Source organism: Lemur catta, chromosome 5, assembly GCF_020740605.2.
Source record: "Lemur catta isolate mLemCat1 chromosome 5, mLemCat1.pri, whole genome shotgun sequence".
Lineage (NCBI taxonomy): Eukaryota > Metazoa > Chordata > Mammalia > Primates > Lemuridae > Lemur > Lemur catta.
The window spans coordinates 71,963,219-71,989,547 of NC_059132.1; the positions used below are offsets into that span (position 1 = coordinate 71,963,219).

Sequence of the window (26,329 nt, forward strand, 5' to 3'; positions counted from 1 at the left end):
TAAATGTACAGCTTATCAAGCATATTTAAGTTAGTGCTTAGTGAGACACAAAACTGATAAAGCCAGCAGAATAAAAGCTAACATATCCCTTTGTAAGGCCGTGTTAGGGTTAGCAAGAAAAACGCAAATATATTAATTTGAAACATCATTTTCAGGGACTTCTCCCAGTGAAGAAACACTTACAGAATTCTGGTCAATTATATCCTTGAAAAAAATCAAAGTAACACTAAATGGAGAAAAAGTTAAAACTAAAGGGCTTTAAAAAAAAAATCAACTAAAGGGCTTTCTTATCCTAAGAAAAATGTCGCCAATGTCAGCAACCCCTGGAACAGTGGTTCCCCGCTCTAGTGAACTGACGTGCAACATGTGGAGTTTATAAAAGTAAGGATGCCTATGCCCTATTCAGATTTACTGCACAAGATCTTTAGGAGCAGAGCATGGGGAGTATATTTGAAACAAAGACTTGACAGGTGATTCTGACATGCAGTGAGAACTGTCCAAAAGGATGGATTAATTATTCAGTCTTCCTAACTCCATGAAATCTTTTCAATTTAGATTAGAATTTTTAATCTGACTCAACTTCATTTATTTCAAAATCTGAGTTATATGCAGGATGAAAAAGTTTTTATGCCATGAGATTTAAGTTTTCTGCTTTAAAAAATTATATATACACACATATATACAGTGAGCTAATATATGCAGATATTTCTGTACAATAACATAAAATCCCTTTCATATATTCTTTTCTTTTTATTTTTCTACTGTGGTGTATTTTATGCCTCCATATGTAAATAACAAATAGGATGAAACTCTTTGAATTTTCACGTGTGAATTAGTCTCATTCTAGAATTAAGAATGGCTTGATTTGAAGATTAGAGTGAAAAAACTTTGTTGTTAAAAGACATCTTCAGGAACTTTTAGGAATTTTTAATTGTTCATAAAAGTTTGCCTCCCAGTCTCTCTGGCAGTTGCTGAAAATCAGTTCTGAAGAGGTCCCAGGGGAAACAGTAGCGTGTCAAGGCAGTTCAAGAACCGAAGGGAGAGGGAAGAGAGTCAGTCACTAGGAAGGAGGCTGCCCCAGTGCCAGACTCCTTCATAGCCATTTCTCAGTGGACACACCTATTAATTGAAAGTAAATAAATTCCAGGATTATAACTTTGAGAAACAAAGAGATGTGGACATGGCCAGTGTTCCCCAGACATCATCCAGAGCTGCCTCAATCATCCTCAGATGAGAAATGACTTAAAAAACTCTAAGGGGGCCAGAAGTCTGTAGAGAAAAGTTGCATTCAATTTTTTTGTTTTGTTAAGAATGCACATGGCTCATTTTCATAATCCGAGTTCAGGAGCAGCTTTTTCCATTATAGATGCTGAAATTGGAACTGAGGTGAGGAGCAGTTGGGAAGGAACCGGGGCCCTCTGCAAGGTTTCCAGGATGCAGAGCTGCTCCGCTCCGGACAAGGCCCATGCAAGCAGCAGCAGACACCACAGGGTCATCTGATGGGATGGGGGCACAAAGGGGGCATCGAGGATGAACCTACCAAAACACTGAGGCAAAGAGTCCCATGAGGCCGTCCCGAGTTGTCTCCACCTTGTTTCAATGCAAAGAGAGACAACTCCAGGGACTCAGGCCATTGCCAACACTAAAGGTGTTCTTCATGTATCCTTTTGCTAAATTTTCAATACTTATCAGGCCTATAATAAATTTCTTCATCCTTAAAGCAAAGCCAGTGCCTACCTTCTCCTTACTATTAATACATTTGTATCATCCTGTGGAATGCCTGGCATATCAGAGATATGTGACAAATATTAACATTTGCTGAATGAATTCATAGCTTCATCAGAGATGCACTTTTTAAACTCTATGATCCCCTCCCTATATAAATTAATCTTAATATGAAAATAATTATTTGGCAGAATAAATGTGTACTTTCATTACTACTTAAAATATTTTACATCATCGTGCTCTCAAGACAAATTCTGTATAAAACACTGAAGGAGGAATATAGAACAATTACATTTTGGAGTTTCTTATTTACATGATCTAAATCAGGAATTGCCTTTACATTGTTGCCAAATCTTCTTTTCAAAATAAGGAAGCAGCATATTCTGATGAAATCATTTTTTATTTGCTTTGCTAGTTCAAGCTTTTAAGAACCCCCTCTGTCAAACTTTAAATCATTAATGTTTAATCAGCAAATAAAGTGCTCAGCAAACATCTTGACTGTTACTCCATCTTTAGTCTCTCAATTTATTACAAAGAACTTTTACTTTCCTTTATTAGTCATGATAACAAGTATGTATGTTATAAGTTGGCAAATCAATAAAGATAGTTTTAAAACAGGTTAGAATTGGGTTAGCCTTTAAAATCATATTATCTGTCCAGAAAAATCATCACCTGAAAAGAGACTAAATATCTCACATATTTACCGCGGAAGACTGAAGGATCATTAGTTGAAGGAAAGTTAGTTGAATGGTTTCCTATACATTCTAGAAGTGAGAACGGAGAACTTAACGGTAACATAAATAGCTTCCCCATCTTCACAATCATTTAGTTCAGCATGAAGATGGGGAGAAGAGGATGTTTATTCAGAAACCCTACAAGAAGCAGATCATTAGTCACTAGACTTTCAAATTAAAAAAATGAAGATTAAGTTATGTTTCTCAGTGGGCATGCCTACTAATTGAAAGTAAATAAATTCAATGATCACAACTTTGAGAAATGAAAGTCTGAGGCACACGGCACAGGTGACTCCTCAGGGAGCAGGCAGGTACTTTACCTAGAATGACTGGCTGCCCCTTTCTAAGGTGACTGTGTAGTAAAGCTATGATGCTTGGTTGCAAGAGATTTGTTCTCTCCTCCCTAATATCTCCATATCCCTCCCCTCCTACTCATCCCTGACCCCAGAAACCATCCCCAATCTTAGGGCCCGGGGTTGGTGCTGGTGTTTACGGACAGAGAACAGTTCAGCTACAGAGATATGTTTTACAAAAGAATATCCACCTTACACATTGTTGATTAAAAAAAAAAACCTTAAGATTTGCTTTATTTATGCTTTTCTATTTTGTTTTGGCTCATGTGTGTTTTCAAAGTAGCTATATCAAAAAGACTTCAACTTCAAAATAAAGCCCTTAGTACTTCTGTTCCAAGATGCATGAAAAGCTATTATTTTGCTTTGCCAATTGACTTGTTAAAAATGAATACTTTTTCACTTTTAAATGTATGGAATAACTTAAAACATGTAAATAAAAATTACGGTGTTGGAAAAATTGCTCTGATTTCAGGGATGCTCCACAATTAACAGATGACTGTTAATGAGTTTGTACGGGAAATGTGCTACCACATGCTGACTGCTGTATTCATACCTCCTTTCTGGAAAATGGGGCCAAAATATTTCTCGTCACAGGTCCTCAAGCTTTCTACTTGGGTGAGCTCACCAAGGCGTGAGTGCACACCAATGTGTAAATTTCTGAAGAGGAATGAACTTTTGTATTGAATGCCTATATTGCTTCTGCTCTAAGATGTCATCAGTCATAAAATAAGACACCAATTTAATTAGAGTTTTGAAGGAAACTGATATAAAATGTACATAGTGATTGCAAATTAGAATCATACAGTTAAAATCTGAATGATAAAACATCTTACCATTGAAGAGATATAGCAAATCTTCTAAGTTCTATCTGCTTTGGAACCAATCCTGAACTTTTCTTCATGAAATTTTGCAGGGTAAAAACTCCAGTTGTTTATGTCAACGGTTAAATTACTATGACAATTAATATGGCTTAACAAACATGAAAATTAAAAAAAACATACTTTCATTGATTTGTAAAACTATGTTATTTCCCCCTTGACTTTACTGTTCAAAGGTCCCGGTGAAATTCTTACTGTCTACAAGCAAGAGGAATGGAAAGAAAGAATGTGAGAAATGACATCTCTTTCATAAAACTCCACACACTTGGGCTTTCTAAACTTCGACGACTGCGTGTCCTGCCTCGGGAGACCCTTAAAGACACACAAAAATGATTTCCTTATTGGATTTCAGATATTAAACCTGCTCTCTCACTGGCGTTGATCCTGTGATTTCCCTCACCAGACCTACACCACGAGTGAATGTTGGAAGTGACCGTGACGACTAGTTGCAAGTTTCTGGCAGGGAAAGCAGATTTTCCTCAAGTAAAACATTTCTCTCTTTCTCTGGGTTTGGTGTGCCAGTCACGATTCTGTGATTCTTTGGTCTCTAGGCCTTTTGTTTTCCACTCACTTCTCCATTTCAGTGTTTAAAGTATTCACAGCAGGTGACTTACAGATGGCTGTTTTTTTCTTTTTTCCTCTTTCTGGTGCAGAGATAATTCCTCTGGCTATCTGTGGTCTCATTCTTTACCTCTGCTGCCTAGTAGCATCATTAGTCTCATGCAGGGATGGGGAACCTGCGGCCTCAAGGCCACATGGTGGCCTTCTAGGTCCTTAAATGAGGCTTTTTGACTGAATCCAAATTTGACTGAATCCTTTTATTTTTATTAATATATTTTTCTTCATCTTTTATATTTTTAGTTTATTTTTAGAATGAATGTATTTAAAATACCAAAGAATAAAATAAGTTTCAACAAAATAATCCTCCCAGACTGACTGGCATGATTAGAACATTAGTGAGCCATAAGGGCTACATTGACTGCTGCTACGCTCATGATTTAGTTCTAACTTCCCCCACCTGACTGGCACCACTACCACACGAGGCTGGAGTTTATGGGGGTCCAGTATGCTAGCCTGTTATCAGTTTTTGACAACGGTGCACTGTTTCTGTTTGAAGTGGAATTTGTGAATACTTGCATAGCTTGACAGTATTTTTAAATTCTGTCTGCTTAACAGCCCATCATGTCAAAGAAGACCAAAAGAACACTGAAGAAAACTTATTTTTTAATGAGGACTGGGAATTGCAATATTATCTGGTTTCTGCTAAGGATAAGTTGATTTGCTTGCTTTGTGATACTGCAATATCAACATTAAAGAAATTCAGTGCTCATCAGCATTGTAATACTCATAAGGACCACAAATATTTTCAATTAGAGGGAGAGGTGTGAAAGGTTGTATTGCAGAAATTAAAAGATGAAAAAGCAAAAGCAAAGACAATTCTGTCAAGGAGTAATAAGACCTGGAAATAACACCACTGAAGCAACTTATAAAGTAGCTTACATACTCTTGAGAAAAGGGAAGCCATTCAGTGATGTAGAAATTGGGGAAGAATGCATTGTTGAAGTTGAAGGATGCTTAGATCCTGATAATGTTTCAAAATACAAACAACTGTTTCTTTCAAGGAGAACCATAACTGATTGGCAGCATGAATTAGCCTTCAACTTAACAGAAGAATTTCATGCAATATTTCAAAACAAAAATATATATTATTCAATCGCTTTGGATGAATCAACTGATACTACTAACTCGGCACAGGTTTTATACTTCACTCAGGTCATAACAGAAGATGTTCTTTGCTATGAAGAGTTACTTGCTTTGGGTGCTCTTGTGAACAAAACATGGGGAATAGATAACTTTAACAACTGTCAAGATAAATGTCCTGAAGTTGGACTGAATTTGGTAAATTTAGTGAGTGTACATACAGATGGTGCACCTTCTATGAAGAAAAACATGAAGGTTTTATTGCATAGATTAAAAAAAGTTATTCACAGATCCAGATGCCCTCATTTCTTTTCATTGTATCTCGCATCAGCAAAATCTCTGTGCTAAAGCTACTACTTTAAGTGACACTTTGCAACAAGTTACAAGTATCGTTAACTGTATTTGTGCAAACACAACATTGACATTGTCAGTTTCCTAACATGCTAAAGTTGAATGATGAGGTAGTCAGTGTGGATTTGCCATGTCATTCTGAAGTATCACAGGGGCAGGTGTGTTAGCCAAAATTTTATCTCTGGGAGAAGAGATAGTTAAATTTTAAGAAGAACAGAATCAGCAAAGTTAATTATTGAAAGAAGATTTCTATAGGAATACAGCATTTCTGTGTGATATGTCAAATCAAAAAGACTTGAATATTTCTTTGCAAGTAAAACTAAGTCTATATATGATATATGGCAAAAAAAATCCATGCATGTTGAAAAAAAGCTATCTTTCTTCAATATACTTCTTCAAAAGGAAATTTCAGATGAACATTTTCCCCAGTTAGCAAAGGTCATTGAGGAGCAGCAGGATAATATATGCAGATAATTTGAAGAATACACAGCTGTTATAGACCTATTAATTGGAGAATGCAATGAAAGGTCCACTGACTTTGAGAATCATGACATCCCACTCAAATTAGCATTTTAGCCTCACTTAGTTGATACTACAGAGTCACCTAAAGTGCCTAAAGCAATTGCTATCTGTAGTTCTTTAGGTGCCTTGGTGATATTAGTTAGGTGAGGCTGAAGTGCTAATTTAAATGTGATGTCATGATTCTCAAAGTCAGTGAACCTTTCATTGTATTCTCCAATTAATAGGTCTAACAGCTGCGCATTCTTCAAATAATCTCTCAAAAAGTAGAATTACCATTTGATCCAGCAATCCCATTACTAGGCATCTACCCAAAGAAAAAAAAGACATTCTATAAGAAAAAAAATCCACACTTGAATGTTTATAGCAGCACAATTCACAATTGCAAAGATGTGGAAACAACCCAAGTGCCCAACAATACTGAGTGGATTAATAAAATGTGGTATATGTATACCATGGAGTTCTACTCAGCCACAAAAAACAATGGTGCTCTAGCATCTCTTGTGTTATCCTGGATAGAGCTAGCCCATTATACTAAGTGAAGTATCATAAGAATGGAAAAACAAGCACCACATGTACTCACCATCAAATTGGTATTAACTGGTCAACACTTATGTGCACATTTAGTAGTAACATTCATTGGGTGTCAGGCAGTTGGGAAGGGGGAGGAGGGGGATGGGCATATTCACACCTAATGGGTACAGTGTGCACCATCTGGGGGATGGACACACTTGAAGCTCTAGCTCAGGTGGGACAAAGGCAATATATATAACCTAAACATTTATACCCCTGTAATACACCAAAAAAAAAAAAGAATTGATTGAGCTCTCAGTAGATGACATTTTAAAGTTATTGTTTGATGCTAAGAAAGATCCAATTGAAATATGGAGAAACGCAGTACGATATCCACGCCTTCCGCAACATGCCCCCAAAATGCTTTCTTGCTTTTCGACCACTTATTGCCGTGAATCTACATTCTCCTACTAACCCAAATCAAGACACCCGTAAGGTCACAAATGACTGACACTCATCTAGAGGATCCACAGAAACTGCAGATCTCCACGCTGCAACCAAATATTCAAATGCTCTCCAACAAAAAACAGGCACAACAAATTCATTAAAAGATTAACTTCAAAATTAACAAATAGTTTTCATTTTTGAAATTATTAAGTACACAGTAGTTAGATTTTTACAAAATAATGTACATTTTTAAGTATATCTAATTGAAGTTTCTTCAATGCATCCTTATTTGATTACAGCTAAATTAATGAGGCCTTCCAACATGAAAAGATTCCCCACCCAGTCTTATGCTGCCTTTCTTTTTAATTCAAAATTGTGAGGTCTATTTTCTTTACATTTTATTATTACTATAAAGCATGCTTGTATTATTAATAAACTAGAAAAGAGATAAAAAAGAATATAGCCATAATCTTACTTTGCTAACAAACCATTTTTGGTGTTCTAACACTTCCCCCCTGGTCTCTTGACTCATGCAAATCTTTTCATATATAGTTGTAATCACAGAGTAAGTAACCTAAATAACTTGCATGCTAATTTTTCATTATTAGTAACTTTTTTCAGAAAGTATTCTATGCAGTTTTAAATGTTCACAGCCATAATTTTATTGGCTCATTAGTTTTGCATTATGTGGATGAGTTCTAATTTAAGTATTCTCCTCGCTTTGGTTCCATTCTTACCAGTAACACACAAGGGCATTTGTTTCGTTGAACAATTCCCAGCATAGGCATTATGTTTCCCTTCCCTTTTCACCTAGCTGCCTTCTCTCCATCCCCCAAAAGCAACTGTGATGTCTACTGTTGCTCCTCCCCCCTGTGTCTGAGATCCTTCTCGATTTCCATGTGACATGTCACATTCCGAGAGGGAAAGGTTGACCCAATATGGCCACCTTTAAAGGATCCTGCTAAACTGAGTAAAGTGATTTCTGGGGTTAAAAAAAGCTGGAGATACTTCTTGGAAGTAGATTGGAACCAGAAGCAGGAACCAGTTTTAAGAAACATCCTGTGGCTTATAAAGTCTACATTGTTAAACCTAAAGGAAGCAAAGCGTTAATATACTAAAGTCTTCTTTGATGAAATGTGAAAGCGGACTTCTTAGCATATCTACTAAAAAATGAAATAAGGGGGGTGGTTTAGAAAAGAGGAAAGACGACTGAATTAGGATCCTTACATTGCCTTTTTCAGGTCTCTAATGATACCATCTTCCATTCCAAATTCCTCATCTGTAAAATGGGAGGACTAGGATAGAAAACCCTCTAAGATCCCCCTCTGTGTTCTGTGACCAGAGTACAGTCAAGCTAGGAGCCCTGAGAAGGACTCCTTTTTGGTCTAAGGGCCAGTTAACTTTAGTGCTGTGCTTTATATATATTTTAGGAGAAACTCTAAAAGACATGTATACATCACCCTTTTCAGAACACTGGCATATAAAAGAGAAGTGATTAATTCCTTTGGAGAAGGCTATACAAAGCAGCCAATTCTCATGTATATAGAATCATGACTTTTTTAGATCTACTAATGGGGCTATAGCAAGAATGGCAGGCTCAGCTTGGGGCCAAAGAGCTGTTATTTTCCTTTCAATTTCTCTGTTGACATTCTCACATCTTCTGCTGTAGTTTCCTTTGCATGCAGCCTACAGCCCAGCAGGATTTTAAAGAAAAGGAATCCTACTTATGGCAGGAAGGAGGGCGTGGGTCTAGAGAAAAGGGAAGAGGCACATTTTATAGCTTTAATTTCTGAGAAACACAAATCTGCACACTCTTCCTTCCTTCCTTCACTCCACTTGCTAAGGGAGAGGCCGGTTCAGGGTCACAGTTAGGATTGCATGCTAGTCAACCAACAGGATAGGAAAAAAGGTATTCTAAAGTATTTCGGGTTTTGTTCCCGGAGTCGTGGTCCTTCACTAAAAGAAAAGGTCTTCCAAGTGTTACACTGTGTTGCCATCTGCCTTGTCTCCCCAAAGACGTCTTGGGGAAGAGGGTGGGTAAAAAGAGGTGGGACAGCCCCGCTCTGCTAGGAATACGCGTGTGATTGGAACACGCATGCTAAGGTTTTAATTTAATTCACATTTTTAATTTTAGAACTTGCTTCACATTAAAGGTTGCATTTCTTTTCCCCAAAGAAACTAAAAGCAAGGCTTTAAAAGAAATTATAAAAGAAAAAAATTCCAATGCACGTTACCACAACTGGACAACTAGTAAGAGTTAATTATTTAGTTCATAAACCAGAAGTTGTTAAATTATAACCTGAGCCTAAAGAAAATACCACTTGCATAAGTATCAGTTTTCACTCTGCCCATTTTTGACTCACTACTTTCAATGACCTCAGGATTCAAAGTGAGCTCTCTCTACTAAATATATTTTTTTTAACCAAAGCCCACAAAAATCTATCCTGTATATAGAGAAGCCAGTAACAAATCACGTGAATTTTGTAGCATGTCCTGTGCCAAATCTCACTTATAGGTAATTGTAGACGAAAGTAAAACACCTGTGTACCGTGGCTGTCTTTCATAGATCGGCTGAGCCAACCTACCTACACTGGAGCTGCTCTGCATGGCAGAGCGATGCTGGGCCTGGGCTTTGGTGCCAGGAACAGAGATCTGGGTTCTGGCTTTGCCACTCCCTGGCTTTGTGTCTTTCGGCCAGCTCTTTAACCTCTCTTTGCCCCCATTAACTCCCTTGTACAATGGACATATTAAGAGTATGTATCTCCTAGTGCTGCTTATGAGCTTTAAATAGGATAACACATATCTAGGGCTTAGTAGAGTACTTACAATACAGCAAGCCCTCAAAAATGCCAGCTGTTCATTCAGTTCAACAAATAGCTAGTGAACATCTACTTTGTGCCAGGCACTGTTCTAGTCACAGCAGACAAAGCAATGGAAAAAATGAACAAAAATTCTTCCTTTGATGGAATATATAACCTAGCAGAAAATGATGCTAACTCTTAAATAATGCTTACTATTATTTAGTATTATTGCTAAACCAATGGGTCTCAATGCCCCCAGGGGACACTTGGCAAAGTCTGGAGACGCTTTTAGTTGTCACAATTAGGGGAGAGTGGCTTGCCACTGGCATCCAGTAGGGAGAGACCAAGGATGCTAATACACATTCTACCACGCATGGGACAGTCTGCTACAACAAAGAATCATCAGGCCCTAAATGTCAACTGTACAGAGGTTGAGAAACCCTGTTCTAAAGGTTATTAACTCGGTTAATCCTTAAAACACCCTGTGAGTATAGGTATTTTCTTATTATTGTATAGTAACTAATAGTTAACTATGTATTAGAGAGTATAATAACATATATATCACATACATATTTATAGTAATATTTACATGTTGTATGTAAATATGTATTTGTAAAGAAACATAAAAATTATATACAGATACTCGAAAACATACCTTCCTTGTGTGTGCTTTTTTAAAAATTCAGATGAGTTTACAAAATAGATTGAGTGCACTTTAAACCAATGGCTGTACCCTTGTGCCATCCACATTTTAAATTATTAATAATCTCTTCCGATCCTCACTCACATGCTCCAGAAAGTGATCTTCTGAGCCACGTCTGCAATGACTTGGATAGCAGAACAAGGGGGCAGTGTGGTACCCCACAAACACCAGACCAGGAGCCCAGAGGTCCTAGATCTAAGCTCCATTATCTCACTGCCTGGGCAAGGCACTTCTGTGGGCACCAGAGGCCCACATCACCAAAACATGGGGCAACAGCGCCTCTCCTGGGGACTCAGAGGGCTGGTAGGATGAAATGAGATTATGTGTGACTGTGCCAGGGAAGCTACAAGGAGCTTTACCATCACCAACTAACATGTTTTGAGTGGCATCTTCTTGCCCTACATTTACTCACTGAATCCCACCACAGCCCAAGAGGTAGTAACGATGATCAACGCGAGGTTTAGATAAGAAAACGGGGCACAGAAGAGGGGTGACCTAAGCAGGTTACAAGGTCAGTGAGTGGCAGAACACGGGTCTTCCCGCCATGCAATCTGGTTCCAGAGTGTGCCCTCTTAACCAGTGTGGGCCTTTCTTTCTGACTGCTGTTTAAGGCACCTGGAGCATGTTCTCCACATTAGCGGTCTTCCCAGGCCACACTCATCCTCCTCTTGACTTTTCCAAGAGCTGCTCTGCAGACAACCATGCTTATTCCCTAGTCCTGACTAGCCAGCCAGTGAATTTATTCATCAAAGTAAAGAAGAATGAAGTCTCATTTGATTAAGTTTTTGAATTCCTTTATTTCTTTTAAACAGGTAGTATGGCTTTTTTTCCTTTGGGTAAATACCCAGTAGTGGGATTGCTGGGTCAAATGGTAGGTCCATAGAGGTTGTACTAGTTTGGAGTCCCACCAACAGTGTGTAAGTGTTCCTTTCTCTCTGCTTATATGCCAGCATCTGTTGTTTTGGGACTTTTTGATAAAAGCCATTCTCACTGGAATTAGGTGATATCTCATTGTAGTTTTGATTTGTGTTTCCCTCAGAGATGTTGACCATTTTTCATATGTTTATTGGCCATTTTACCAAAAAGACATTTGTACTCGAATGTTTATTACAGCACAATTCACAATTGCAAAGATGTGGAATCAACCCAAGTGCCCATCCATTCATGAGTGGATTAATAAAATGTGGCGTATATACCATAGAGTACTACTCAGCCACAAAAAGTGATGAATTAATACCTTTTGTAACAACCTGGATGGAACTGGAGCTCATTCTCCTAAGTATTGCAAGAACGGAAACACAAACATCCCATGTACTCACTATTAAATTGGAATTAACCAATCAGCATTCATGAGCACGTACAGAAGTAAAATTCAATGGAAATCATGCAGGTGGGAGAGGGGAGGGGGGATGGGGGAAACTACATCTAATGGGTACAGTGTACACTATCTGGGTGAGGGGCACATTACAGCTCTGACTCAAGCTGTACAAAGGCAATCCATGTAACCAAAACATTTGTACCCCCATAATATTTTGAAATAAAATAAATAAATAGGTAGTATGTGTATACAATGTACCCTTGCAACACAATACGAAATTCAAAGGCACAGAGGGATATACGGTGACAATTAGTTCTTATCCTACCCTTATTTTGCAGCTACCCAAATCCTTTCTGTTGAGACAACTACCACTACTAGTATCTTGTATATCATTCCAGAAATGTTCTATAAAATATGTTCTTCTTTCTAAAATAGATATGCAACTTGTATACAAATAGTATACAAAATATGTTATTTAGCAACCTGACTTTTTGCTAAACAATATTTGGGAGATCAGTTCCTATTCATGCATACAGAGCTCTCTTTGTTTTTATTAATGTCTGAAGAGTATTCTGTAATTTATTTAATCAATCCTGAACAGATGAATATTTAATGTATTTCTCATTTTTGACAATGCTACAATGAATATTTTATGCATGTATCATTTCTTACATTGCAAAAATATACTTAAGATATATTCCGAAAAGTGGAATTCAGTAAAACGGCATGCACCTTTTAACATTTTATTGAAACAGCTAAATTGTTCTCCATAGGGGTTGTACCAATTTATACTCCCACCTAAAATACAGGAGATCACCAATGAGTTTGATTTTATTTCTATACTCTCATCAAACAATGTCATAAAAATGTTTTATCTTTGTGAATTGGTAAAAAAATTATATCTCATTGCATTTTAATTTGCATTTCTATTATTATGATTACATTTAGAATCTTTTCATCGTGTGTTTCAAGAACCAATTGTATTTATCATCTGTGGTTGTTCTGTTCATATCCTTTACCTGTTTCTCTAATGAGCTGGGTTTTCTCCCTATGAAATTATAGGAGCTCTGTATCTATGAGAAAAATTAACTGTATGTGTGTAAGATGCATGTATTTCCTCCAGTTTCATACTGTTTGCCTTTGCAATACTATTTGATTTGTAAGTAGTGTTGATTTTCTCAATCTTTTGCTTTTATAGCTTCTGAGATTATTTCATACACTCATCCATGGCATCTATCCATGGGGGATTGGTTCCAGGACCCCCTGGGGGATACCCAGATATACAGATTCTCAAGTCCCATATATAAAATGGCATACTATTTCCATATGTGAACATTCTCCTAAATAATTTAAAATATCTCTAGATTATATACCTAATACAATGTAAATGCTATATAAATAGTTGCTATATTATATTTATTTTTATTGTTGTACTGTTATCTTTTATTATTTTTCCCCCCAAATATTTTCAATCCATGGTTGGTTGAATCGGCAGATGTGAAACCCACAGATAGAAGGACTTAGAGAGGTCTTCTCTGCTTGGAGAGTAGAAAAAGAAATCCATTCTTCTTAATTCTTTTAGCATCTCTGTGGTTATTTTTCAAAGTTTAAATCTTTGAAGCGCCAGCATTTATTCTGGTGTATAGGAAGAGCTGGCATTCAACTTTCTTGTTTTCCAGATGGTTATCCGGTTGTCACAATACTTTTTATTGAATAATTTATCATTTCCCCACTGATCTGAAATGCCAGCTTTATTATGTGCAAAATTCCCATATTATTATATTTGGATCTATTTCTTGACTTTCTGTTGATTTGATAAATCAATAAGCAAATACCACAGACTATTTTAATTACTGTAGCTGCATAATATGTTTTCCTATCTGGTAGGGCTAGTTCCCCTCATTATTTTGTTTGCAGAATTTTCCTGGCTCTTCTTTAGGAACTTAGCATTGTGTAATATTTGTGAATTAACTTGGGGAAAACTTATACTGTTAGGATGCTGAATCTTCCCATCCATGGATGTTGTATACTTTTGCATTTGGTTCTAGTCTATCTCTCCCCTTCTTTAGATGAGCCTCTGTAACCTTTTAAGATTTTTTTCATATAGGTCTTCCTATACTACATTTACCCTCTAGAGTTAGGTATGAATTCCTCTCTCAGTAATGTTATCACATATAGGTCTAATTTCTAAACAGATATGGCAATAAAAACTGTGAGTTATGGTTTTATATAGAAAGTCATTCATTTCTGTTTTGGTTTTGGTTAAGTACTCAGCTCTTAAAACTCAGCAAACTCAGGATTAAAAAATTCACCAGGACTATAGTGACAGAACATACCTCTTTTTAACTCCAGATAAGAAATATTTTTCTCCTCAAATGTTTTTAGCATGAAAATAGAACTCATTAGGTTTTTAGAAACCTCCACTCCATGTTAGCTTCATCTTCAATTCTGGGAGTTCATTGATCCTAGTGGTGTCATACTACATACTAAAATTTTTATTAAACTACAAACACAAAACTTACCTCCTAAATTCATTCCAGCTTGAAGACATTTCTGAAGTCTGCAGGCAGGACAGTTCTTTCTTCGAATCTTATCAATGATGCAATCATTTCTTCCAGCACATAAATAGTTGTGTTGCCCTGATTAAAATAATAAAAAACAATTGTTAAAAAAACTATTCTACTAGAATAAAATACTAATATGTATAACCAGAATATAAAACTTCCTCTTTCTTGCCATGACATCTCTTTTTCAAAAAAGAAGAAGGGAAACATGACTTATGGATAATATAGACAAGAGATGGTCAGCTTAATACAGCTGAGACTTTAGGTTACATAGGTTAACACTATATTTATTTGCCAAAAAGATTCTCATATAAGTAGAGGCACATTTCCCCATTGTTTAAATTTTTTGATAGCTGCATGGGTTCAGGCAATGGTGCAAAATTCCCTCAGGCATCACAGCAGCACCATCTAAACAAAGGCTCCAGTGCAGCTGTTTAATGCCTGCCCACCATTTACACATGCAACTTCACTAGGAAGACTTTCAAATTATACAACTGGAAATCCTGAACTATTTCATTCTGTAAACCAACCTGGAACTAAAAAAAAATTCAGATGTGGGCACAGCATAGGCTAAAAGAGTGGCATGTACTGGCAATATATGGAATTGTAGCCTAGCTCCATTATTTACTCAAAAATAGTTACTGAACATCCCCACTAGGTACCAGGCACTACTAGAAGCACCAGAGATGCAGCAATGGCCAAGACAGACAAAAGCCTCTGCTCTTGTTAACTTCCATTCAATTTGGGGGAGATGGATAAGGCTATCAGGAAAAATATACAAAATGTTAGACGGCAATGAAATGCCAGGGAGAAAAACGAAGGGAAGGGGTACACAATACCATGGAGGCGGGAGAGGGTGTTGAAATTTTAGAGCACATAGGTTGGGCCTCAAGGGAAGGTGATTTTAAAGTCTAAAGATCCTTCAGTGTCACTGTGTGGACTCTGAGGGCAGAAAATATAGCAGGTAGAGGGAAAAGCAAATGAGGGAGGGGCAAGGGTGAGGAGGGACACTTGGCCTGTTTTAGGAACGGCAAGGATACCAGAGTGAATGAGCAGAAAAGAACAAGGAGAGAGTGAGAAAAGATGAGGACAAAGAGCCAACGTGAGCCAGATCTTGAAGGGTTTTGGAAGTCATGTTCACGGCTTTGGCCTTTACTCTGAGATGGGAAGCCACCTTCCTAGAGGGCTTCGAGCAGAGAAGTCACTTGATGTGATTTACTTTTCACAGCATCCCTCTGGCTGCTGGATTGAAAACTCACTGCAGTGGACCAAGGACAGAAGCAGGGAGACTGGGGCGGGGGGGCCAGGCAATGATTACCACCTGGTGGAGAGATGAGAGTGGCTGGGTCAGCGTAGCAGCAGTGACAGTGGTGAGAAGTGGTCAGACTCTACTTGCATTCTGAAGGTGGAGCTGCTAGGATTTGCTGGCAGACCAGAGGAAAAGGGGAGTTAAGGAGGCACTAAAATTCTTGGGCTAAACACACAGAAAAATGGAACTACCATTAATTAAAAAGGGGAAGGTTCGTGGGGAATCACCCCAGCTCAGTCCTGGACACGCTAAGTCGGGGAAGACTGACAGGCATCCAAGTGGAGGTGCTGGCAGTTAGAGCCACAGACCCGGAGTTAGGAAGAGGGCTGGGCTGGAGATGTAATCAGGTTACGGAAGTTATTTTAAGCCACGAGACTGGGTGAGGTCATGTGGTGGGTGAGCGTAGACTGGAGAGAGAAGTCAGGACTGAGTCACAAGTCACTGAAAATACGCAAAGAAGAGTGCGAGTCCCGCTGATAACTGTAGCGTAGGGAATGGGCTCCAAGGCACTCCCTCCAGCCCAGTACCACCACGTCCACGTGGCCGAGAATTACTAAGCAAATTACAGCAAGTACTCAATAAAAATAATGTGTACTGCTTAATGTAATTGAAATAATTTAATCTAGAGCACATTCTCTGTAACATTATAGTCAATCTTAGTAATAATAATAAAACAATGGTAATAGAATACACAAATCTATCAAAGTGAAGACATCAAACTCCACCATTACACTAATCCAATGCCTTTTTAAAAAAAATTGAATGCTCTTAATGAATACAGGTAGGTGTAGATAATTACACAATGGCAATCAATATCCACAGTAAAGATGGTAGCTGATTAAATAACATTTCATGATACTGTACAATATTGTAGAGAAGTAGTTTCCACTTTTAAAATAAAATTTTAAGTCCATATTAGGGTAGTATCTTATTTAAGCCCTACAACAATCCTATGACACAGGGGAGAAAATTATTATTATTGCTGTTGCTCACAGGAATAAACTCATGCTAGAACTGGTAAAGTGACTTCCCAAAAACACAGTCATGCTTTGGAAGCAGAATCCAGAATCCAGGAAGTCTGATAATATTGCTGTGCCACCAGGCCAGAGGGTTTTCTAAACACCAATTTGCCATATATTTACTGGTGTCCAACAGAACACTGAAACTGCTCTTTGGCAATGAGAAGCCGAGGAATATTCTTTGAGTGAACGTTCTACTAGCCAGCATCTCCACTGGCAGTGAGCACTGTGTGCCTTTTGCATGGTATGAGACTGAATCCAGAACCACAGATTTCATCTGTAACACCCATTGAACTGAATAAACTGTGAAGTACAAAGAAATAGCTAAATACAATTTTGTTTTAATTCAACAAGTACTTATAAGGAACCTCCAATGTGTGCTAGCTCACGAAACATTTGCATCTGGGGTTGGTCTGATGTAGTCTAAGGTTTTTTTCACTTTTATGAATTTATAATAAATGTAACTAAGACTTTTAGATTGCAGGCATACAAAAATGCATAAGAAATAGCCATTCTCTTGCATAAATACTGGAAGATTCTCTTCTCTGGGTACTCAAAAGTTGTGACTTCCAAAAGCTAGAATTGTTGTACAAGGAGTTTTTAAAAATAAATACCCTATAAATCCTATACATTATGTGTATCACATCACTATGTATCCCACAGGTATGTACAATTATTAAGTGTCAATTAAAAAAAAAGAAAAATAAATTATATCTCCACGAAAAGAAAAGAAAAAAAGAAAATCCATGTTACTGTAACAACTGGAAAATGATTTCCTTCCTGGTACAACGTTTCACCTTCCACAAACGGGATAGGAGAGCTGTAATGTACTGCTGCAGACATGTCATAATAGTTTTCAGACAATGTCATCATTTATATTTTTAATTGTGGAAACATTAAAGATTTTAATTGTACCTGTACAAATATGCAATGTGTGTCTCATCCCTTAATCTGTATTAAAACCACCACCACAGCAAAAACAAGAGAATGCATCTAGAAGATGTGAAAAACTTCTGGTCATATCCTTTTTCAACACTGTGTTCTCCTAGTGTTAAGAAAGCAAATGCAGAATACATTGCAACTTAGGCTTTCTGGGGTAAATGATTTCTACTATAATGGTCAACCAGACAACCAGAATGCTGGGGACCAGACAGTGGAAGCCTTGAATGACAAGCTAAGGAACTCAGATTTTACCCCGTGGGTGACAGGATGTCACTGCAGATTCTTGCTGAGACAACGTGAGTTCCAGAGCTGTGTTTCAGAAACGTTAATCTGAAGATTATGCAATAGGTAGGTGGAATGGAAGTAGGGGACACAATTAACCGTCCACTGGAAAGTTCTCAGAGATGGCCCCTATGCAAATTAGTAGCTATTTATTAGTTAGGAATTTATTAGTTAGGAATAATCCTGTGGTTTAAAAAAATCAGTGGTCAACAAAACAAAGCTTTATTTCTCATTCTAGTTTCACATCCATTGTGAGGAAAATTCTAGTTCTAATATGGCAGAATAGCTTAAGTCAGATAAACCCCTCACAGACAATTATAAACTGTCCACCAAAGGAATGGGGGCACACAGGAAGATTTGAGGGCGCTGGGGAGTGACCAACAGTAGGCAGAAGCTGGATGAAAACGGACTCTTGAAGAAGAGAGAATCAGTCTACACAAGATTCATGTTTGAATGGCTTTTCCCTGAAGGCCTTGGACTCCACGTAGAGCAGGGGGGCTAGAAACCAAGCAAAAAGCCTCAGTCTTACTGACCCAAGAAGGCAGAGAACAGACTTGGGGACTGCCAGACCAGCTAGAATTGACGGAGAAAATTCTGGAAAGGAGGGTGTCTGCGTGGGGCAGGGAAGGAGAGATAAAATCTACATATTAATTCTCCTCAAATTTTTGGCTGACACCTGAACTAAGCATGAAACTCCAAAGGGTCCATGGGTATAATAATGACTTAAGGCTAAAACTCTGGGCAGATATGTCAGCTGCTGCCCACCACAGGGGACAGAGCTGGAATCCCACTGAATTAGGAGGACTCAATAACTACCTCAGGCTTTCCACTGAAATTCCAGAAGGCCCAGGCCCTAGCAAGAAATACTATACCCCATGATTTAGGCATTTAATTCTAGGATTAAAGGCAAAAGCAAAATAGACCTACACTTAAAAAAAAAAAAAGCATAAGGCAAAGGCTCAACAAGTTCAAGACGATCTGTTGATAATTTAGAATAAAACTCAACAGTCTTCAGAGAAATAGAACCCAGAGTCTCCATCATGTCCAGAATATAATAATAACTATTAGAAATATAAAAAACAAAAGAAGAACCAAAGTCAACAGGAAGATAAGTCAGTAGAAACATGCTCACAAATGACCCACAGGTTAGAATTAGCAGATGAGAATTTTTCAACTGATATGTTAGAATATACAAGCAAAGATGACTAGAAAGAGTGAAGAAATATGGACTTACCAAGAGAGATTTGTAAACTATAAAAGCAAAGCAAACATAGGAATAAAAGCAAATGAAAAACTGATGGGAAATTTGAAAAGTACAGTATATAAAATATTTACTGGTTAGAATTAACAATATATTGGACACTGAACAAGAATGGAGCAATGAAGTTAAATGGAAACAGAAATCATCCAAACTGAAGCACAAAGAGAAAAAAATTTAAAAATAAATGAATAAGGCATCAATGCCTGTGGTACAGCATTTGCAATTTAATATGTGTGTGAGTTCAGTCCCAAAAGGAGAAGAGAGAGAGAGAATTCAGGGGAAAAATGAAAATTTCCAAATTTGATTTTTTAAAAAAACCCCACAAATCTAGAAAACTCAGCAAATCCCCCAAAAGATAAATGAAAAGAAAACCACTATGGTACAACACAGTTTAAGTACTGAAAAACAAATATAAAGAGAAATTTCTTAAAAGCAGTCGGGGCAAAACCAACCAACCAACCAACAAACAAACAAATACATCACACAAACAGGGACAAAAAGCATAATAAATGATTTTTTCTTTAAGCAAAGAAGACGACAATGTGTAATATCTTTAACGACTGTCAACCTAGAATTCTAGGTTGAAAAATTTGAAGATATTTTTCAAAATGAAGGTGAAGACATTTTGGATAAACTAAAGCTAAGATAATTTGTTGCTAGCAGAATCACATTATAACAAATGAAAAAGGAAGTTCTTCAGGGTGAAGGGAAATTAAACCAAATAGAAATTTGGATATACCAAAAACGAGAGAATTGCATATGGTAAATATATGGAAAAATTTTAAAGAAATTGTCTTTCTTTTCTTAAATCCTTTAAAAGTCAAATAACTGTTTAAAGTAAATACAATAAAAATGTACTATGGGGTTTATAAAATATGTACATACAAAATATCAGTCAGCATAGCACTAAGAACAGGATGGGAAATAAGTGAAACTCTACTACTGCAAGTCTCTTACATTATACTTGAAATGACATAAATTCAAGGTAGATTATGATAAGTAAAGAGTAGTCATCCCTTGGTATCCATGGGAGTTTGGTTCCAGGATCCGCCATGGATACCAAAATCCTGAGATGCTCAAATCCCTTGTATAAAATGGTGTCTTATTTGCATAAAACCTACGTGCACACTCTTCTGTATACTTTAAATCACCTCTAGATTACTTATAATACCTACTACAATGTAAATACTTTGTAAATAGTTCTTATGCTGTTTTCAGTTTTTTAATATTATTTTTTATTGTTGTATTGTTATTTTTTTCTTTGAACATTTTTGATCTATGGTTGGCTGAATCCATGGATGAGGAGTCCATGGATATGGAGGGCTGAATGTATATCCTGCAATGGAACAATGATCCTCTAGGAACAATGATCCTCTAAGCATCGGCATTACCTAAGAATACCGGAAACTTAAGTTCACAGTCCCTACTCCAAACCTAATAACTCAGAAACTCTGGGATAGAAATCTGTGTTTTACATAACCATAATTCTGATGTACACTAATATGTGAGAAATACTACCATGATATGACCACTAGAATAATAAAAAAGGTAGCTCAAGAGACACAGGTGTAAAATGGAATACTAACAAATAACCCAAAAAAGACAGAAAAGGAAAAACAAGTGAATAAATAAGAGACAACAAAAAGAAAATATCAAAATAAACGGTGAAAACTCAAGTACTATATATCAGTAATTACATTAAATGTAAATGGTTTAAATACTCCAATTAAAAGTCAAAGGTGGTAGACTGCATTAAAAAAACAAGACTCAAGTGTGTGCTAAGATACATTTTAAACATTAAGGTACAGGCCGGTTAAAGATTAAAGGATGGAAAATATATATACACACACATGCACACACACATACACAAACAGTAAGTATAAAGAAGCTTTGTCTACATTAATATTAGACAAAGAAGACTTCAAGATGAAAAAACAAGACTCAAGTGTGTGCTAAGATACATTTTAAACATTAAGGTACAGGCCGGTTAAAGATTAAAGGATGGAAAATATATATACACACACATGCACACACACATACACAAACAGTAAGTATAAAGAAGCTTTGTCTACATTAATATTAGACAAAGAAGACTTCAAGATGAAAAACATCACCAAAGATAAAAAAAATGTCATTTCATATCCGTCAAATTGAGACAGAACAATCCTAAATATCTATGCATCTAACAGCAGAGCTTCAAAGCACATCAAACAAAAATTGACAAAACTAAAAGAAAAAAAAGATGAATTCAAAATCATCTCTTATCTCAGAAACTAAAGATCACTGGAAGATCAGTAAGGATATAGAGGATGTGAATATTATGAAACATTTTGACTTAATTAACATATAAGTTAACACAACGGCACAAAACATATGTTCTTTTCAAGTGCATGTGGAATATTCACTGAGCCAGAATATATCCTGAGCTACAAAACAAGTTTCAAATTTTAAAAGAATTGAAATTATCCATAATGTTTTCTGATCATAAAGGAATTAAATTATAAATCAATAACAAAAAGATATCTAGAAGAGCCCATATATTTTAAAATTAAACAACATACTTCTAAATAATATATGGGTCAAAGAAAAAAAATCACAAGGAAAATTACTAAATATTTCAAACTAAATGATAATGAAAATTCAACTTACTAAACTCATGAGATACAGCTAAAGCAGTACATAGCAAAAAAAATTAGCTTTATAAACTTATATTAGAAAAGAAGAAAGATTTAAAGTTGATGATCTAAGATTCTATCTTAAGTTAGAAATGAGAGAAACTAAACCCAAAGTAAATAGAAGTAAGGAAATAATAATGAGTGGAAATCAGTGACGAAGAAAAAAAAGCAACGGAGAAAAACCAACAAAGCCAAAAATTGTTCTTTGTAAAGATGAATAAATTAGGTAAATGCAGACAGGCTGGGAATTCTGTTCTGTAGAATCTGACTTAAGCAATCAAACCCTCTAGCCCAGAAGGGACAACTCACCATTCATTGCTCAGATCCAGTGCAATGATCACACCCAACCACAAGGGGGCCAGGAATTGGAATCTTACCTACGCCCAGAAAGCCTGCAGCTGGAAATACAGGGGGAAGCGCCCTGGAGACTGCCTCAGTGATGGGGAAATGAGAAGATAAAATTCAGCCTCCATAAGAGAAATTCCTCTCAGAAGTAATAAACCTTTCACATTACTGCTTTTTGACAAATTAATTTTAACAGATGAAGAAGAGGCTCTGTCCATAAATAGCTTAATTTTCTAAAACGAGAATAAGAAGCTGCCAGCATCTTATACATACCCTTTTTGAAGAAAATAAACATCTATGGGTTATTTCAATAAAAAATGTAATCCAGTCACCACCCCATCCCCAAGTTCAAAAACCCACAACCTATTCTATCAATATGGGTAGCTAATATGTGTACATACTCAAGCATTGGTGCAAAAAATTGGAAACCAAGTAAATTAGAAGCTTAGGAGGAAATGCAAATTTCTAACAATTTTCAAATAGATTATAATTATTATTTCTCCTTATAAAAACTTAGAGAAAGTTCTGTCTAGCTAGGTGGTAGCAAGCACTGTGACATGATACTCCAAAGGAAAAAATAAACAAACATTTCCACAAAATGGAGAGAAATAATAGCATAAAGTAAATGCGATATGATTTGAACATTCAAAAATATTCATTTAAAATAAAACTTCTGCACAAAATGAGTAAATGAGCCTCCATCCACACGCACCATGGTACTCTATTGGGCACTAAGGAGAATGTCTATAAGCTAATGGAGAAAGTAGAGGCAGTACAAACAGCATACTGCCTGCTACACAGCTGAAATTGAATAAATGTTGGAAGAATGAATGAAGGCATGATTATGGAGCAACTAAAATACACCTGCAACACACATAGCTTACATGTGCATCTAGCATACTGTATGTAGACGAGAACCCATAGTAATGACGTTCATACAAGACTCCTATCGGCTCCTAAATAACTGGTTTACAAAAGATTCACACATACAATAATTTTTGCCCCATCCTCAGTATTCTAACTTTCGAACTCCCCACCCCCCACCCTAATTAAGAAAAAGAACTCTGAGGATTTTCAAGGAAACAGTAGATGGTTTTGTGAAAGGAGGAAACAGCTCAACCCAGGGGCAGAATCCCAAGTAAAGATTCTGGGCTTTTTTGGCATCCAGATCCTAAATACTCTCCCCCATACAGCTCACGACATTCTCCAATGAAGTTGGTTAGGCTGCCTTAAATCAAAACCTTTGCAGCATCATTAAATGTAAAAGGATCTTGTTTTAAGAATAAAAATCTGTCCAGTAGGGCTCAGGGAACTTCAGTCACTCATCCATCTGCGTGCACTTAGTTCAATGTACCTCCTGCCTGAGGTTGTGGTAGCTTTTTGGACACAAAGCAGCCGTTTTAGAAAACAGAAAGGTTCCAAGGTTAGAATAAATCTGGATCAAGTACCAAGACACTTAGGTCAGTTGGTACATGTGTAACATAAATTCACATACTTACAGAAAACCAGATACACTCAGATAAAAGGGAAAATGCCTTATGGACTTAAAACAATAAAGTTGAGTTCAAAAATACACAAAATCAAAGGTATCCCTTTCTTCCTATTGTTTTAAACTATGCTATTGCTTTTAACTCTAGAATTATTTATTTAGTGTTTCAAAGTTAACTTCATTATTTTAAAAGTTACTGAAGTCAATGAAAATTATCTTCTAAAACTTTCAATTACTTTGAAATCAAGAACCAACTTTCTGTTATACTTGGGCTGGTCCCAAATGAGGAAATACAGATTGTGTGACACAAGGGCCTGAGAGCATGAACAAAGCAAGAACAGAAGAGGTAAGGAAATGGAGGACAGTGAGGAGAAGGGCACCAGCTTTGTTACCAGATAAACCGGATCCCAGTCCTAACTGAGTCACAGTAAGGAACTTCGAGCCTCTTGGCCAAGCTGCTGAACACTTCTGAGCCTTGGTGTCTCGATCTATAAAATGGAGATAGAAATGCCTACTTTCCAGGTTGTTCTATGAACTCAAGATATATATATATATATCTCAAGAAGCATGAAGCCTGGCCTGAAATAAGGACTAAAAAAAAAAAAGATGAAATAAAATGGTGGTAGTGGTGTTATCATCCACCTTCTATTTGGTTAGCTCACTCTAAAAAAAAAAGTAGGAATAGAAAATTCAGAGAATAAACACAATCAACTCTTAATTAAATACAAGTGAGTAAAGAGCTTCCCGCGGGGGCAGAGTGTCACCACTAAGTTAGGAAGGGCCTCTCGATGCAAAGAGCCCACTTGAGACAAGACACACACTAGTCAGCTCTGATCCCACCCTCCAGTCCACTTTTTCTAAAAAGGTGGCAAGGATGGGAGAGTGTTGAACTATATCAGGGTAAACAGGGGCCAAAAGCCAGGATTGTAAGACTGGCGTAAGATTCTGGAAAGTTCTAACTTCCCTGTATTGCTGCTCTCGATAGCTCTTGTCTGGTTTTCAATATTACTTAATTTCAAAACTCTCAAAAGTAAGTAGGCACACGTGTTCGGGGGCAGAAGAAAAGGTAAGCCCAGGAGGCTGAATTCTGCCCTCATGCGCCCCAGTGGATGAGAGGGTGGAGGTAGCAGATACTTAGAGACGAGCAGGTTGTGGAGAAAGGCCCTCAGAAAGAAGAAAAAAAAAGGTTTTGGGATTTAAAATATGTTCCCAGACAGTTATTTAATTCCATTCCACAAAGATTTTTAAAGCAACATATAAAGAGACAAAACATAGTCCATTCCCTCCAAGCCCTTACGGTGGGATAAAGGTGGGGAACTGAAACGATTAAGAGAAATCATGTGGCATTGATATGGTGTGACATTAAAGAAAGAAGTGATCACTTCTGAGCTGGGGGATGAGGAAGCCTTTACGAAGAAAGCAAGCATCGGAGGTAAGCCTCAAGGAACGTTCTGGATTTGAAACGTGGAGAGGACAGGTGTCCAGGCGTCCCGGACTGGCCCAGGGAAAGGCAGAGACAGTTCAATGTGCAGTGAGCCACTGGGCTGGGTGGCTGAAGCCCAGGGAAGAAGGGGACAGAGGAGGTGCAGGCAGTGTCCACAGTCTGGTGACCCAAGGATGCACAGGGGGCTGCCAGCACCCTTTTCTCTCCTCCAAAGCCCCTTTCTCTCTTCTGGGTTTCAGACCCACACACCTACCAGTTCTCCGAATGTCTGTGATACCTCAAACTCTCCATGTTCACAAATCAAATGTAACGTCCCCACCCCACGAACAGCCCCCCTGCAGTCTCCAGTCTTCCCAATTTTAAAGCTACCACCAACTGTCTGAACCAGAAGCCTCAGGGTCATGGTGGATTTACACCCTTTCCCCCCACCATCCTCTACATTCAATTGCTCATGAAGTCCTATCTGTGTCCACTAGGCCTTTCTCTTCTCACTTCGGGCTGTCTTGGTGACACTTCTGAATTACAGAGTTTGAATCCTTGCGTACTCTCTGTGTGACCTTAGACAAGTTACTTAACCGTTTTGTACATCAGCTGCCTGATTTGTTAAATGGGAATTATAAAAGTGCCCATCTCATGAGTTACTGTGAAAAATACATCACATAAAGCATTTAAAACAATCACGGGCATACAGTAAGGACTCTGAATGGCAGCTGCTGTTACCATTGTATTACTGCATGTCATCATTATAGTTGCAGTGGACTTGTAACTAGTCAACCCGCCTATACTAATTCACCACTTCAAATCTAATGATTCTTTAACTTTAATTAAAAAAATAACTCATATGAACTTCAATATGTTAAAAAAAGAAAGAGAAGAACTACCCCGGTTGGAATGAAGGGGCCTCCCTGTGCCATGCTGCCCTCCCCGGTGGTCGGTGGCTCAGGAGACGCTCGCTG

At 37.4% G+C, this 26,329-nt stretch overlaps 1 protein-coding gene across 3 annotated transcripts in view; it reads right to left on the reverse strand.

Annotated features, from left to right (window-relative positions):
* Positions 1–26,329, reverse strand: part of NR3C2 (nuclear receptor subfamily 3 group C member 2) — a 325,725-nt gene that overhangs the window by 87,403 nt on the left and 211,993 nt on the right. For all 3 annotated transcript variants that reach the window (XM_045552097.1, XM_045552095.1, XM_045552096.1), the window contains exon 4: positions 14,566–14,682. In XM_045552097.1, coding sequence (XP_045408053.1) covers positions 14,566–14,682 — 117 coding nt within the window. The remainder of the gene's footprint in view (positions 1–14,565; positions 14,683–26,329) is intronic.